We start from the raw sequence: 14,968 nt of genomic DNA, 5'->3' as shown, positions 1-14,968 counted from the left end.
TGTTGCCCTTTTCCCCCCTTAACAAGCATTACACCTAATTAGTGTTTGTGCGCATATGCTACTGTGACCCACGACATAATCAACTTAAAAGTATTCAGCTAGCTAATTCACTTGGCTTAATTAGAACCGGTTGAGAGATTACTTTGTCTATCGAACGTCAACCAGAGTGCCCGGTGTACGGTGACAATGCCCATCTTCAGCACGCCTACGGCATAGGTACGGCACGGGCCACATGAATGACAAATTATTATGATAAATGGCACACCTTTCCTTCCTGTCCTCGTGTGCATGTACGGTACAACGCATACAGCTACACAACTGTCAATTGCATTTGGAAATGGAATCAAATTGTATGTTCGTGCTGCAGAAAGGCACTCTTTGCTACGATTGCTACGGAACCCAAAGGCGACGGAAAGTTGCATGGTAAAAGAGCCAGAACCGCAGTGCCCAGAGCTCGGGAAGACATGCAGGCACACAAAGCTTCGTGCCTTCGAGGCGATCGATATTGTTGGGGCCACGTCGACATGTTGGGTAGGGTTGGTTTATGACGGAGTGCTTACTTTCGTAAGCTACTAATAAACGTACACCAAGCTGCTGCCCCCTCCCCACGTGCGGCGGGGTTTATGATTGGACAGTCGTTCGTAATAATCACCGGCAACTCCTACCGATGGTACACGTAAAAATAACCGAATGGCTGTAATGAACATTTACAAAGCCTACATTAAATTCGGTCTCCCTGTGTGCCGTTGTGTCTGAATAAAGCTTTCCCCATAAGGCTGCACGATTTGTACTCCATTTTCTATTCCTGCCTGCCCTGCCAGCCGGGCTGAAGTGTTTGCTCCCCCAACAGCCAACTGTGTGTTCGAGTGAATTGAGCTCACCAATACAGCCGTACGTTTGACGGAGCTCCCAACAGCTTAGAACCTGAAGGTGGGTTGGAGGGGGTGAAGATTCTAGGGATCAAACACACACACACACACACAAAGACACATACCGTGAAAATGTTGCATTTTAGTGGAAAAGGTAATTATTTGCTCACGAAGCGAAGGTGGCGGTGGAGTAGGAAGCAGAGTTAAGAGAGGGAAAGGAGTATTGATCATCAACACCGGAACGGCGAAAGCTTTAACCCCCTCCCCTCTTCATGGCAGGAATGGGGACGGATTTTCAGAGAAAAACACCCTTTCCCCATTCGCTGCTCCCACCGCTATGATTGTTGGAGCTGGACGTGGCAAGCAGATGGTGCGCATGTCCGGAACGCACGAGGACACAGCGACATGATGACACATTCACCATTGCCACTGTTAGTACATCCACTGTGCCAGCGCGCGAACACACACACACACGCACACACTTATACAATCCGCCTGAAAGCGGAAAAGGATTTAATGCCGAGGCCGATCACCGAGCAAAAAGCAAAGGAGGTAAATCGTGCATCGGAAATGGAAATGTTTCGTATGCGAAGTGACACGGAAAACTGCCGTTTTAATTATGTGCTGGTGCCATCTTTAACGCGCTGCCGCATCTCACATTCACGGCGAATGGGGTAAATTTGGCGCGAGGTTTTTTGTTGTTTTCAAATGAATTGAATTTGCATAACCGTGAGCGATACTGTTTTGAAATGGTGATAAACAGTACGGCCCTTAATAAAGTGTACGACGTAAAGGGATGTTCTGTTAAAATGTACAACATCGTGTTAAGTTCTGATATATTTTAAGGACTTTAATTTATCTTTAAAAGTCCTAATCTTATCGAAACCCGAATCAAATAGTAATGCAACCAACAGGAAAAATGAATAATCTGCCAAAAAAATAAAAATGATGTCCACCTCGATCTATCCTCGAGAAATAACATACAATTGCAAAATAAATTGCTATCACCTTAAACATTTATTAACTTGACGGAATCATGTGAAAATATAGGATCATTAGGATGTAAAAAAGACAAAAAAATCTAAACTGAAAAACACTTGTGTACAGCACTAAAACAATGCCGATGATATTACAATCGAATGGTAACAATGGATATAAATAAATATAAACTAACCCGAGCATGTTTACTTTCGTTGTCTTGTTTTTTTTATGAAGAATTGAAAAAAAGCTTTTCCAACAACAACAACAACAACTGCAACAAAAAACAATAAAAAACACCATTTGTTTTCCAATCCCTGTTTGCATTCATATGATGATCTCAATTGTACAGCCGAAGTTCAAACACATCTGTGGCCCTTCTCCAGCGTGATGATCGTTACACCGATCTAATTGAATTATGGTCATTGTGGAGTGAATGACAAATCTGGTTTAGATTCAAACTACTCAACGGCAACGAATCAGCAAAAAAAAAGAACCCATCGCACACACGCTTATATGGCTAACCCTGAATTTATACTGCTAAACCTGTTGCCAGCGTCCAGCGCGTCGCTTGGTTGAATTTATTAAACATTTATCATTCATTCATCATTCAGCGAGCATTTATTGAGGGTTTTGCGGTTAAAACCATTGCAACGCCTCGGACAAACGCGCTAACCCGCACATCGTCCATTCGCAGATCGAATTTATTGCAGTTTAGGTGGGTTAGATAAGCGTTAAATCGTTTGCACGCATCACTGTAACAAAAAACAATGCACTCAAACCCATTCTACCCACAGATCCTAACTGAAATAAACTGTTGTGTGCTTACAAATTAACAGCTCTATAGTGAAAAAGGTAATTCTTGATGGTTTCCTCAAAAATAATGTTTGTTGCAGCAAATAATAATTATGAGAAATCCATGTGTATAATCTTCAACATGAGTTTTACCCTGAGCTCAGTAAAATACTAGAGCTTATATAAAATTGACTGTAGTTACATTGAAGCTTGTTATTGGCTGTAATAAAACCATGCGAAAACTCAAATTCAATGTTCAATACATTTGTTAACAGCTCAGCGGGAACAGTGTCTAGTTTAATCGAATGTAAAACGTGTTTGCGCTTATTCCACGTACAAGACAATACAATTTCAACATTTTAAAAAAACATTCCAAGTCTTCAGGAAAATGTACCTTGCAATTAAAATGAAATAAGCAAGTTAAATGTAGAACAACATCATTCGATAGGGATCACACCAAACAGATACATTTGCTGGCCAATTCTCTTCACATTTGTCCCCATTCGCTTTAGTTCACCCTTTCATCAACTGTGTACGCAACCGACACGTGTGTTTATTTAAGGTAATTTGAGTGCAAATACAAACAAGGATGTTATAGTTTTTTTTTTTTAACTGTTGTTCCTACTGTCGTTGAGAAATAACTAATCACAGCGTAGCGTTCAATGAACACTAATGTAATATATACCCCGTGCGGTTATCTTACATCAAATGATAAATATGGCTTAAACGCATGTATTTTGTCCCGCGTTTTTTTGAGACTATTCACTTCTTTTGTTTAACAAAACTGCACTTTTAAGCGGCACAACACGATATTTACCGGGAAATCGATGTGTTAACAAATAGCGTAATTAATAGCACAGTGCCACCAGCAGCTAATTGTTTGATTTTAAAATGATGCAACATGATTTTGTATTGTATTGTATTGTTTATTTAAAAAAAGGTAGTGAATTGTTTCTTTAATGTGAACATTTGGACGATCCCGTCGTATTCCATACATTTGAAGTCGTTTCAATATGAATATCTTTTTAAGGTGAACATTCTCTAAGTTGTATATGCGATTTGGAAGCCCAAATTCTCTAAGATAAATGATAGTTCACAAAATATTGATCAAAGGATGACAAGTTTTCTCATCGATTCTTGGATACTTCATAGCAAGCACCTTCATTAGTTTTCCTGAACATGAATATCTCTCTAAGCTGCTCTAAGTTCCTTGAATATTCATATTTTCACAGAGATTTCACTGTAGTTGGGTTCTGAGAGGTCGGTAGTTGTGAGATTTAAAAAAAACCCGTTGAAATAAATTATATTGCATTGTAATTAATACACTCTTTTCGTCTGGTTGGTACAATAGTATTGTAGTTATTACTTTAAAAAACTCAACGACAAACGAATAAAATCAGACAACTCACTAAATATGTATGTAAAAAAAACTATGTAAGTATGTATGTAAATGAAAGAATGAGAAACAAATGAGTTAAAAAAGAAGAGCTCTTAAATTAAAAAAAAAACTTCTTCATGTTTAAAATTTCATTTGTGGTTAAAATCATTGTAATAGTTTACACTAATTGAATAAATAGCAAAATTTAATTCTTTAAAAATAGACCTAATAAACGAATTATTGGTTTATATCATTTCTAATTCGTACCGTCTCACCACATCTCAGACTGATCATCCGATACATCAAGAAACTAACTCATTTATTTAATGCCGACGCTATCGCATAATACGTAAGACATTATCAACTTGAACCTTGCTGTTGTTTTTTACAATATAATAGAGTAACATTTACATTTTTTGCAGCGTGCTTTTTCAAATATGACACCTTGAATTTTCTTCTTGTGTCGGAAGTAATATATACCTACGGCAAAACGGATTATCCTGTTATACCTCTTTGAGCACACTAAATCACATTCATCAACAACTACTCAGTAATAGCACACGCCAATATGTTCAACAGAAACACGTGTCCACAAAACATTTGATTTTAATATTTTTTTTGCAAAGAAGTTTCGGACAACATGTGACAGTCAACTTAGATACATAATGCTATTTGCAGAGGAGTGTATCTACATTTCCTAGATGATTGCAGCCTGAAATTGTGTATCCAAATGTAACTTCATTTCTTATATCAATTCAATTGAATTATCAATTGTCTGTATTCAAGATCACATTGACAGCAGAGGTTACAACTTTCGCTGCTTCATTTTTGTTTTCTGTAGGCAATACAATCAATCAATCACATAAAAACAAACTACACTTTTAGCTTAAGTTCACCACACTGTTAATGTGCAAACTGTTCAGTAATAACCCACGTTGTCACTCGAAATGTTCTACCAACGAACTCTTTACACCAATGTGCAACTCCGTACAATATCACAATTCACCATTTGCAGTAACCACGAATAATCCTGAATCCCTAATCTTTTGACATAGGATATCCATCGGGTCCACAGCCGCGGCAAGGCAGATTCACAATAGACGGTGCTTGTATCGCCATGCAGCACCATCGGACGTGGAGTGAAATTTAAATGAAATCCTGTCCACAACAATACGGTGCGCTGTGGGCGAATGTCCGGAAACGTCAAACCCGATCCCGCGCCAAACGTCAACTCAAAAACGGAATCGATCGATCGACCTGCTCCGTATCGTTATGCGGAACAACACACACATTTAACGCGCGGATTAGCATGGTGGAGCATGGAAGAAGGTGGCGTTGGGGTTGGGGGGGGGGAGGAGTGCAATGGGAATTCGGGAACACAGGCACGACAATAGAAGGATACGCACGCGCACCAGCACTGATTGTAGTGGCCATAGTTCCCGGACACAAATCATTCGAGATTCGTTCGTTTTGCACTGTTCCTTTCTTTGTTCCTTTGTTATTTTTTTTTTAGTTTAACAATGTCCATCTGACTCAACCTTTCAGGCTTACTTTAGCCCCATATTAGCGATTAATTGTATCCTTTTCTTTTCGTTTAAGCGCGATAGGTTGCGGCCGTCACATTGCTTCCAGCACGTACCTGGCTTTTATTATCACTGCAATAGGTAAAGGAAAGCAAACACGTGCATACTGAAGAACCAACACACACACACACACAAACAGTCCAATAATGCGCCCGTGACACTAAAATTTAACTGCCTCAAGAGTGCGATCACACACGCAGCACCGTACGCCGAATTCCGACGCCTGACAAAACGTTACGCTGTCAACAAAAACTTCCTGTAATCGGCCTTGCCCGCACGGACACCGTCTTCACGGTACCGTCATGTAGCAGAGGACTGGTGCGTTGTTGTCATCCGCACGACGCATCCTTACGCGTGTGCTTACCGCCAGACCGCAACCTGCGAGAGCAGTTGAAGCGCCGCGATTGTGACGCAAAGACAAAAGCGCACACACACTCACGCACAGCCACACTCACAACACACTGCGCGTAGCAATCCGTGCGGTAACGGTAGGAATTCCCGAAAACTTCAATCCAAACCCGATAACACGATTGTTGCAACTGAATGTAATTTTCCGCCTTTCGCTGAGGCGTACCGCAGCAGCAGCAGTGAGGGAGCAGCACACCGAAAACACAACAAACGCACGGAGGAAGCGAAGGGAAAGCGGTGCAAGCACTCCCTTCGCACGAGGGAGGACAAAACCCGCTGGCAGGACATTCGAACACACATACACACAGTACCAGTAGCAGCAGCAGCAGGCAAAACCAGACGGAACACACAAAACACGACGAACGGACGAGCCCCTCGGTCGGTGGAGGAAACGGGAGGGGAATACAGGGGTTGAATTGTTTCTAAATCGTGGGTTTCCGGGGGGGTGGTGGTGGGAGTAAAGGAGGAAGGAAGGAAGGAAGGGGTGAAGAATTGAACGGAACGATTGGTCGGAAAAACGGTGGCGGAAAAACCGGCCCGCCAGGGGTGGTGTACGGAAGAGCAATGCGAGAAAGAGACGATAGGAAAAAGGGACGAGAGAGAAAACTATTGCCACCTTCAGTTTCGTCCAACTGGAGGGGTAACGAGGAGAGGGGCAGGGAGGTCTTTCCCGTGCTGGAAAAGGACGAAATATGGTGCTAAAAATATAAAGTACCGCACCACACTCCCACCTTACGGTGGGGAGGATTTCCTTCCCAATGTTGTTGTGGAAATAACCTCTCCCTCCCACCCCTTCCACTCAACCGGACACAACAATAGGCGGATGGAATTGAACGCTTTCAGTTCGGAATTAAACGTGAAGCCGCGCTGCTCCAAAAACAACAACAAAAAAGGAATACGAGAGAGAGAATAGTTTTCCCACCCTTCAGCTCCACTTTCCCTCCCAGCAACGTGGAGAAAGCAACGCGTGTGTGTGTGTGTGTGGCAGTGAGCAGGACAGAAGATCGCATCGGCGGCAAAACAATCAAAGGACACAGTGTTGTACCCCGCCTGCTGGTATGGGTTTTATTTTCCACCTGATTTTCCACCAGCCTCATGCAAAATAGTGGCCACGTGTGTGCGTGTGTGCGTGTTTATTTGCTGCCCAGGAGGTTGTGCAAAGGGTGGTAGCTGGGCACGAAAATATTTATAAGTAGGCGTTGCTAAAAGGACACTCGCTGTGGGTCGCGCACGTCGCGCTGTGCTGCTCTCACTACCGCACACGAAAGAGATAGCCCCGAGCGTCTGCCGAGCGTGATGAAAGAGCGCGCGTGCAAAGGAACGCACCATCCTTTGCTCCATAAACCAATGCACGAAAGGCGCGTAGCGCAAGGGTGCAAGCGTGCCGGCAAAGGGAAGGTTTCGCCGCGCCTGGCGCAGTGCGCATGAGCTGCTGCACAAACCGAAAGGATTCCGGTACCGCAACTCTCACTCTCTCGCTCTCACTCTCTCTCTCTCTTTCTCACGAGCCACAACCATCCGCTTCACAAGCGCAATGGCGCCCGCTAAAACCCCTTTTGTTTGTCCCGCTTTCAGCACGGATCCGCCGCACGGACGGACGGTCGCGGCAGGTTCAATCGCGCGAAAACATCGTCCGTCCGTCAGAACCGTCGGCATCCGGTCGCCGGGGACGAAGAAACGGGAGCGCCGCCAGACCAGGGAAAAAAGGACGCTACACGGACGACGGCAAATAAAACGATACACGGCGGCACCCAAGCGCTGGGGGTCTGGGACACCCAAAGCGACCAGAAAGGGGAGCAAGCGGGGCGAAATCTGTTCGATTTCGCTTCACATCACATCATATCATTGTGCGGAACGGCTCTCTCTCTCTCGGTTCGATGGCACGGTGGAGGAGGACATGCGGAAATGCCGGTGCACCGCCATCATTTCCGCGTGTCGCGGCCAGAAGCAACAAAACACGGCAGAAGCGGGGAAATGAAATGAGATGACAAAATGATTGGTCGGAATGCATATTTCAAATCTTATGCTAATGAAAAATAAAATCGTGAAATCTATCCCGGCCGTCGGGACGGGGCGGCCATAATGGGCGCGAGAGAGGGAGAACCCTCCGCCGTATTGGAGTTGGAAACGTTGGGGCTCATAAATGGACGAGCGGAAAATTCGATGCGAAAGCTGAACGACGACAACGGGGAAAGGTTGTGCGGATCATCTTTACCTTCCCCGCCACTTCCACCACCGCCACTGACGGCCTCTGACCAGGGAGGTGCCATTAGGATGTGGACCTCATCACAGCAACCCATCGAACGGTCATTTCGAGCAACCGACCCGGCGGAGGGAAGTGTTTCCGACGGGTTATAGGTTGTTCGGGTTATAGGTTTCAACTTCTTTTTTGTCAGGTATCGTTCAGAAATCCGATTCGGAACCAAGCACCGTTCGAAATGGCAGAAGCAATTCCATCTGCTTGGAGCCGTTTAGTGGAAGCAAAACACCGACGGGTCGGACCGGGCAGTCGGATTTGGCGATGGAATTGAAAGGAGATAAGATGGAGCTTGAGAATGTCTTATTTTCCGGGTGGAAAATTAGACAAAAAAAAGCAAAAATCGAAGTCGTTTAATCCTTATGCATGTTGCTGTTAATTTCGGCTTTAGTTTAACCGTGTTCAAAGTGTGGCATCAACCGTCCATCCTGAATATAAAAAAGTGTAATATAATTTGATTGAAGTTGCTTAATAAATGGAAATTTAAAAAAAAACTAATCAATTTGTTTTAAATCAGTTCCAAATATAAAAACTCAATTTCTTTTTAATCCTTCTTAGCACTCAACAATTTTCAATAGAAGAACTTCATTTTTTTAAATAGTAATATAACAAACGCAACCAAAAATGTTGGTTTAGTGTTTAGAGAAAGATCAATCCACAATAGTCACGCGAAATCCTTACCAAATGCCAAAAAAACACACGATCTTTCCTCCACCGGAAAAGAAACGTATTCCACCTCCCCGCCCCGAAACGGGAGCGAAAAAAAATGGAAAACTGCATGCCCACCACGGAGACACAGACACGGAGGACCATCGTAGGACTAGAAACCGTTTTTCCAGCATCGTAAATTTTCATATTTCATGCACTGTGGAAGGTTGACGCTTGCGGTTAAACGGTTGATGACACCCCGACACCGATGCTTTCGATGATAGTTTGGCCCACCGTTTCTTTTTCTTTTTTTGGCACTGGCTGGCGGAGAGGGATGTAGCTGGCTCACAAGCGCAGCAAAAAGTGGTCGCCCTTAGAAGAGGCCAAAACCTTGTCGCTAGGAGGAGAAGAGAGAGTGGCGAGTGGCCAGAAGCGAAAGAAGAAACAACAACAACAACAGCAACGTACACAACTAAGCAACCAAGCAACCTATGCAATTCGCCACGTCGCCATGTGTAGTAGAAAACACGTGTCTCGTGGTTTGGCCGTGGCAAACGGACTACTAGATGCTGCTGCTGCTGCTGCTGCTGCTTCTTGCTGGTGCGTGTGCTTCCAGGCAGAAGCAGCATCATCATTGGGCAGAAGAAGTTTGAGGCTGATGTGATGGAAGCGAAAATAGAAAGCAACACCATGCCATGTTTTCCGCGTTCCGTGTCGGCAGGGGTTTTGCTACCAGACATGGAGGAGATACGTTGCTGAATGTGTTCAGATTTTGGTCTTCGACTTTGATTTAAGCGATCGCGTACGTTTTGCGTAAATAAGGCGTCCTTTTGCTTGGTTTTTTAACGCTTACTGCAAAACTTGAACTTCAAGAAAGTACGGCAAACTGAGTGATTCTGTACAGTTTTCATCGTAGAGCTGAGCTTTACGATTAGCTCAGGCACATCGGCTGCACATTACAATATTAATCTTAAAATTTAGAGCTGATTTCATAGATCGTTGCCTTTTAACCCCTTTTCGACCCCTTTTCCGAAATGTCCTCCGCTGAACTCACATTAGCTTCACATACATCCCGGATGGAAGCAAACCAATCCCACAGGCCACAAATAATAATTAAACGAATATCGCCGGATCATACACCTTCACACATGCGATCCGCGCGCTTGATTAGATGTCTTTGGGAGGAGGTCGCCAGCCCGTACTTACCGGAGACACAGCCATGAAGAAGCGTACCGTCGCCGCACCGACGAAAGTTGTTCCATCACAGCTAATAATGTTCGATCATTTGCCGCGTGTCTTAGTGCCGATAAGGCCACAAGCATCACTCAACTGGGAAATTACGCGCGCCACAAGCAGCGCACCGTTGCCAGTAAAACTTTGCTTGAATTTTTAATCAACCACCGACGCGAGCACCACTTTCCTCGGCGGGCGGAAGATACTTGCTCCTTCGTCCTTTGGAGTTTCGCTAGTGTGCTAGAGTGCCGTCGCCCTTTTCACCATTGTTGTTATCGCAACACCAACGGCACCGACTCACTCGTCTTGTCTTGTCCTAATTTAATAGAAGCAGTAAGTTTGTTCCGTTGTGCGGCAGTAGACACTGCTACGCGAACGTGCTCGGATGGAAAGGCAACAATGTGACTCACGATATTACGTTCGATTTGGATTTTTTTTGCACGATTACAAAATACGAAAATAGTTTAACTCGTAGCACAGCGAGCCTTTTCAATCCCGACGGAACGAACCGTGTACAACAACTGCTGTCGTCCCGACACCAACACGCAGCACGTGGTGATATGTACTAAGCACTACTTCCTCGCTACCCCGCGCTGCCATTTGTGCTTGATTTGCTTAACGGCAACCATATTTCCTTCCTGAGCAGTGCCGCTGAACCGGTACGGAACGCGCAGTAACACAAGAAGATGGAAGATGGTCGTCGGGAGGTGGTGCGAAGCGCATTGCTTAGTGCTCGCGTTCAGATTTATTGATTTTCTTGCCTGCTTTTAGTATGGCAGGTGAAAAGTTCACGGTATACGCGGCGAACGGCGGCTCTCGTATTTGTAGGCATATGGCCTCATTTGACTTACGCGCACGGTTGGTACTTGGATGGTAGAGCGAGGAGTTACATATGAACTGCACGCAACCGTCCGCTCCTCCGGTGGGATGTCCTTACGCTGCTCTCCTTCACCCATTCCCAGAGTATGCGGCGGGCTGCTATGATGGATGGTGTTGCTACTTCCCCTCCAAGCTGTCACAGTATTGGTGACGTAATGGCAGCAAAGTACAGTGACGTACATGCTGTATGCAACACCTAATGGCGAAGGATGAAAAAGATTTAAATAAATTGAACACTGAAATTTGCATACTTGAGGTAAGATTGTTTAAACAAGTCAGGAAATTATATGGAATAATATGTAATACAAATAGGGGCGGTCCCGTGGTACAGTCGTCAACTCGAACGACTCAATAACATGCCCGTCATGGGATAAAGCCTAGAATGGACCTCTCCCCGTAGCAAGGACCATAGACTATTCGGCTGCGTGGTACTGGATTAAGTCTCGAAAGCCTGTGTATAGGCCGGCATGTCCGCGTAGGACGTTTACGCCGTAAAGAAGAAGAAGAATATGGATCCCAGGCAAAAGGTTGGCATGGGAATAGGGGAACGTCTCAACGACGTTCAATTACGAACAATTTCGGACAGTGTTCAGTGCTTCAATTAATTATGAAACCAATTATTTCACTTAGAATTCTATGTATTTTGCAAAAAATATTCAGTTTTACATTTATCTTACGCACTACATAGTATCCTTATCTGCCGGAGACGAAAAAAAACCCTCTAACAATCGTACATTAATTACACGTTGTTGAGTGTAATAAAAGAGCGAGTGTAACTGCTGACAGTAAATACATCAAAATTATACTTTAACAAGAATTTAAAAGGGATGAAAATTAAAAAAAACTTAAATTTGTTGTTTCGCTGGTAGATTGCAAGAGCGATTCTGTTGGTACCCGGTTATAGTGTGATTAGAAACACGATGCCTTACTTTTCTGGAAATAGATAAATTCCAAAAAATCGGGCCATGCTGGAGGTTGGAACTGGTACAGTAAAGCAATGCTGAATTTCATTAACCGGCTGGTTAACTTGGCTGGTTTTTAAAGTGTTACTATGCTGTACAACATATACAGCACGGCAGCGCGCATTGCCCTTTTCCTAACATGTCACTGTCAACGAGCGAGTGTAAGTCAAGGAGATAAAACTGTTATCAACATTCTCCCGCTACCTCCCTTTCTGGCTCTTAAGATATACATAAATCTATGTACCTTTTAGTGTAACTTTCTAAATCCTACCACGAACCAATACCCCGCCCTACTCATCATCCTGCTCGGCGGCTGCCTTTTTCGCTTTGGATTTTTTATTCTTTTTTGTCGACGTCGGGGTCTCCTCCTCCGCCGCGGCGACACTATCATCCATCATGCTTTCTTCGGCCGCTCCTTCTTCCTTGTTCTTCTTCTTCTTTTTCTTCTTCTTTTCGGTCGAGGGTTCTCCCATTTCCGGCTCTATCTCCTGTAAGAAAGACGAAACAAATTAAGGTTACATAACAACTCCCAAAACTGATGTAATTATTTAAATAGTCCTGGCTTGTTGCGTTCACCTACCTCAATCTTCTTCTTTTTGGGCGAAGGTGCATTGGCCGCTTCATCCTCGGCCTTCAGCTTCTTAGACGAGGTGGAAGGAAGCGTACTGTCGGTGGCGACCTTGAACGTTTTCACCTCGCTGACGGCGTGGAACTTCTGCAGCTTAGCCTTCGCCTTCACGCCCGACAGCCGCTTGTTGTTGCCCTCCTCCAGCATGCGAAGCCTCGTTTCCAGCTTCGCCCTGTGGTCAATGCCCAGCTGCATGGTCACATCGTCACCGAACGCGTCCACACGGGTGGCCAGCGAAGCCTTCGCGGCCAGCGATCGCGAGATGCGACCCTTGTTTTTGATGCTCGCGGAACCGACCATTCCGGCATGGAAGATCAAACCGTACTTGGGTGTGTCCTTTTTGGCCTTGAGCGCACGGAACAGCGCCTTTTCCGCACCTGTGGAGGGGGAAGCGTTATTATACGCATTTTGTTGGAAATTGTGAAATATTCTTCCCATCACTTACCCAAAATCTGAAGCGTGGAAGCAGGATGCTTCGCCAGATTGACCAAGGAGCCCGAGTGAGCGATCAACCTAGCACCGACCTGCTCGCCCACCAGCACAGTCAAGTTCGGTGCCATGGCCATCATACGCGCCTTCAGATAGTCGGCCAGATGGGTGCGATATTCAGTGATCGAGATGATCTCATCGCACAGACTTTGGATGTTGGTGATGTCTTCTTCCGAGATTTCCGTGCCTGCAATATCGCACAAAAAAAGAATCCCAATTAGTACAGTACACACGAACGATTAGAAGGGGGAAAAAATCACTTACCCATCGAAATTTCAGCCGCTTCCTTCACTTTCTGCTCAACCTCTTCCATCAAAATATCGGACAAATCGGTATCGGCCATGTTTTCACGCATTCCGACCAGCTTGATGGTCTTCACGTACGCTACGTTGTCGGTCAGAATCTTTCCTAGTTCGGGGAAGTGCCAGCCGTACCTGAGCCACAAAAAGCAAATTGATTTAGTTCCACCTTCAGTCGTGGACAGTTCAACCGATTGCTTACCATTCCCGTACGCGCATCATGTAGTTGTTCAGCTCCTTGTCCAGATCGTCCAGAAGGCACTGTGCCTGCACGATCATTGTATCGATCTTGTCGGGCGAGAACTTGAGCTTGTAGCGAGAAAGCGAATGGGCCAAACCGAGCGACATGGCCGTCATCTCCTTCTTGGGCAGCCCGGAGAGCAAGCTTTCCGACTGCGTGCGGATGCAACGCATCAGCTCCTGCACCGACGTGTTGGCCACGCACTGCAGCGACATCTTGTCCTTGATCGCGTTGCCGAGCTTGGCGTCGGCAACGAGCAGCTCATTCTGGACATCATCCACCACCAGCTTCTTCAGTGCCTTCTTCAACGGCTTGGACAGTTTGCCCTCCACGGCAGCGGTGGCCGCCGAAAGAGCTTCCGTAGTGTCGGCAAACTTTTCAAAGTGCTTTAGCTTGACGCTGTGAAGGAATGGTCGCAAAAAACAGGCAAATCAAAATTACTACCCTGTTTGGACATCTAAACTCATTCTAGATCGAGCGAAAACGGTATGTGCATAAAAGCAAAACAATTGCATCTATGCTTTTGGATGCGAGAGGTGAAGTTTCATGCTATGGTTAATATTAGACGCGCCTAAAAATTCCACCATTAAGCTGCCATGGTCGAAAGGAACTTTGCGTCTGTATGAGTGTGTACGTGTGTGTGTAAGGGTTGCCGATTGACCAACCACATGGTGGCCTGCACACTTACATCTTGTTGGCCTTTTCCGGTGTTTCAAACTCCAGGTACAGGTTGTCGATCTCCTTGAATTTGTTGTCATCCAGCAGCTATACACATGGGACGAAACAAATATTGCTTTAGTTTTTATAACCTCAACACACATCCCAGGACATGCTTCCCCGAGCGATGCCATCGATCATACTGCTGTACTCGCAACGGCAGCACCGGCATGCCAGGAAATTGGTTCAGTTACCTTGAATATGGCATATCCTGCCGGTGTTTCGTAAAGAACGAACATGGTGCTACACTTTTAGGCTTGCGCCAATACTTTTCAGCTTATTTTTCACTAAAATTTACCGATTCCAGCTAGACGGCGACGCGCTTCGCCTCGCAAAACCAAAAACAATTCAACAACGTGCTCTCCGTCTGACAGCTGAAGGCCGCTTTGAAATGACTGTTTTGCGGTTTGCGTTTACTACCTATAGTTAGGAACTATTGCTTCACACGTTGTCCGGTTAAAGTAAGGCTCAGCCGGTAAAAGTAAGGCTCAGCCCTCTACGTTACGCTAGCGTTACACGTTACGCCTGTTTATCACAAACCCAAGCAGCATTTTTGAACGTTTGTTTTAACCGCCGTGGATGAGCAAATTAATAGATTATCATG

The 14,968-nt window shown here is 45.1% G+C and overlaps 2 protein-coding genes across 13 annotated transcripts in view; both read right to left on the bottom strand.

Annotated features, from left to right (window-relative positions):
• Positions 1 to 10,992, bottom strand: part of LOC1269382 (inhibitory POU protein) — a 50,908-nt gene extending 39,916 nt beyond the window's left edge. For 2 of the 12 annotated variants that reach the window (XM_061643425.1, XM_061643426.1), the window contains exon 1: positions 5,968 to 6,295. The gene's annotated coding sequence lies outside the window, so the exon portion shown is untranslated. The other 10 variants (XM_061643418.1, XM_061643416.1, XM_061643415.1 and 7 more) reach the window with 10 other exon arrangements.
• Positions 10,993 to 11,648: 656 nt separating this feature from the next.
• On the bottom strand, positions 11,649 to 14,755 carry LOC1269383 (nucleolar protein 58). The gene is made up of 7 exons (XM_308017.6): positions 14,559 to 14,755; positions 14,336 to 14,412; positions 13,609 to 14,046; positions 13,372 to 13,541; positions 13,064 to 13,294; positions 12,571 to 12,995; positions 11,649 to 12,478 (listed from the first exon to the last, which is right to left on the bottom strand). Exons 1-7 carry the CDS (start codon positions 14,601 to 14,603, stop codon positions 12,281 to 12,283), a joined length of 1,584 nt encoding a protein of 527 aa, XP_308017.6. The 5' UTR covers positions 14,604 to 14,755; the 3' UTR covers positions 11,649 to 12,280.
• Positions 14,756 to 14,968: the final 213 nt, after the last annotated feature.

This window comes from Anopheles gambiae, chromosome 2, assembly GCF_943734735.2.
Source record: "Anopheles gambiae chromosome 2, idAnoGambNW_F1_1, whole genome shotgun sequence".
NCBI lineage: Eukaryota > Metazoa > Arthropoda > Insecta > Diptera > Culicidae > Anopheles > Anopheles gambiae.
Note: the sequence above shows the minus strand (reverse complement) of the source record. Positions and strands in the feature narration are given on the sequence as shown.

Coding starts and splice junctions, on each gene's coding strand:
- LOC1269383 (XM_308017.6), bottom strand. CDS start 14,603: ATGTTCGTTCTTTACGAAACACCGGCAGGATATGCCATATTCAAG. Junction 13,542..13,608: donor ATGATGCGCGTACGGGAATG/GTAAGCAATCGG, acceptor TTTGTGGCTCAG/GTACGGCTGGCACTTCCCCG. Junction 12,479..12,570: donor CCAAAAAGAAGAAGATTGAG/GTAGGTGAACGC, acceptor TCTTTCTTACAG/GAGATAGAGCCGGAAATGGG.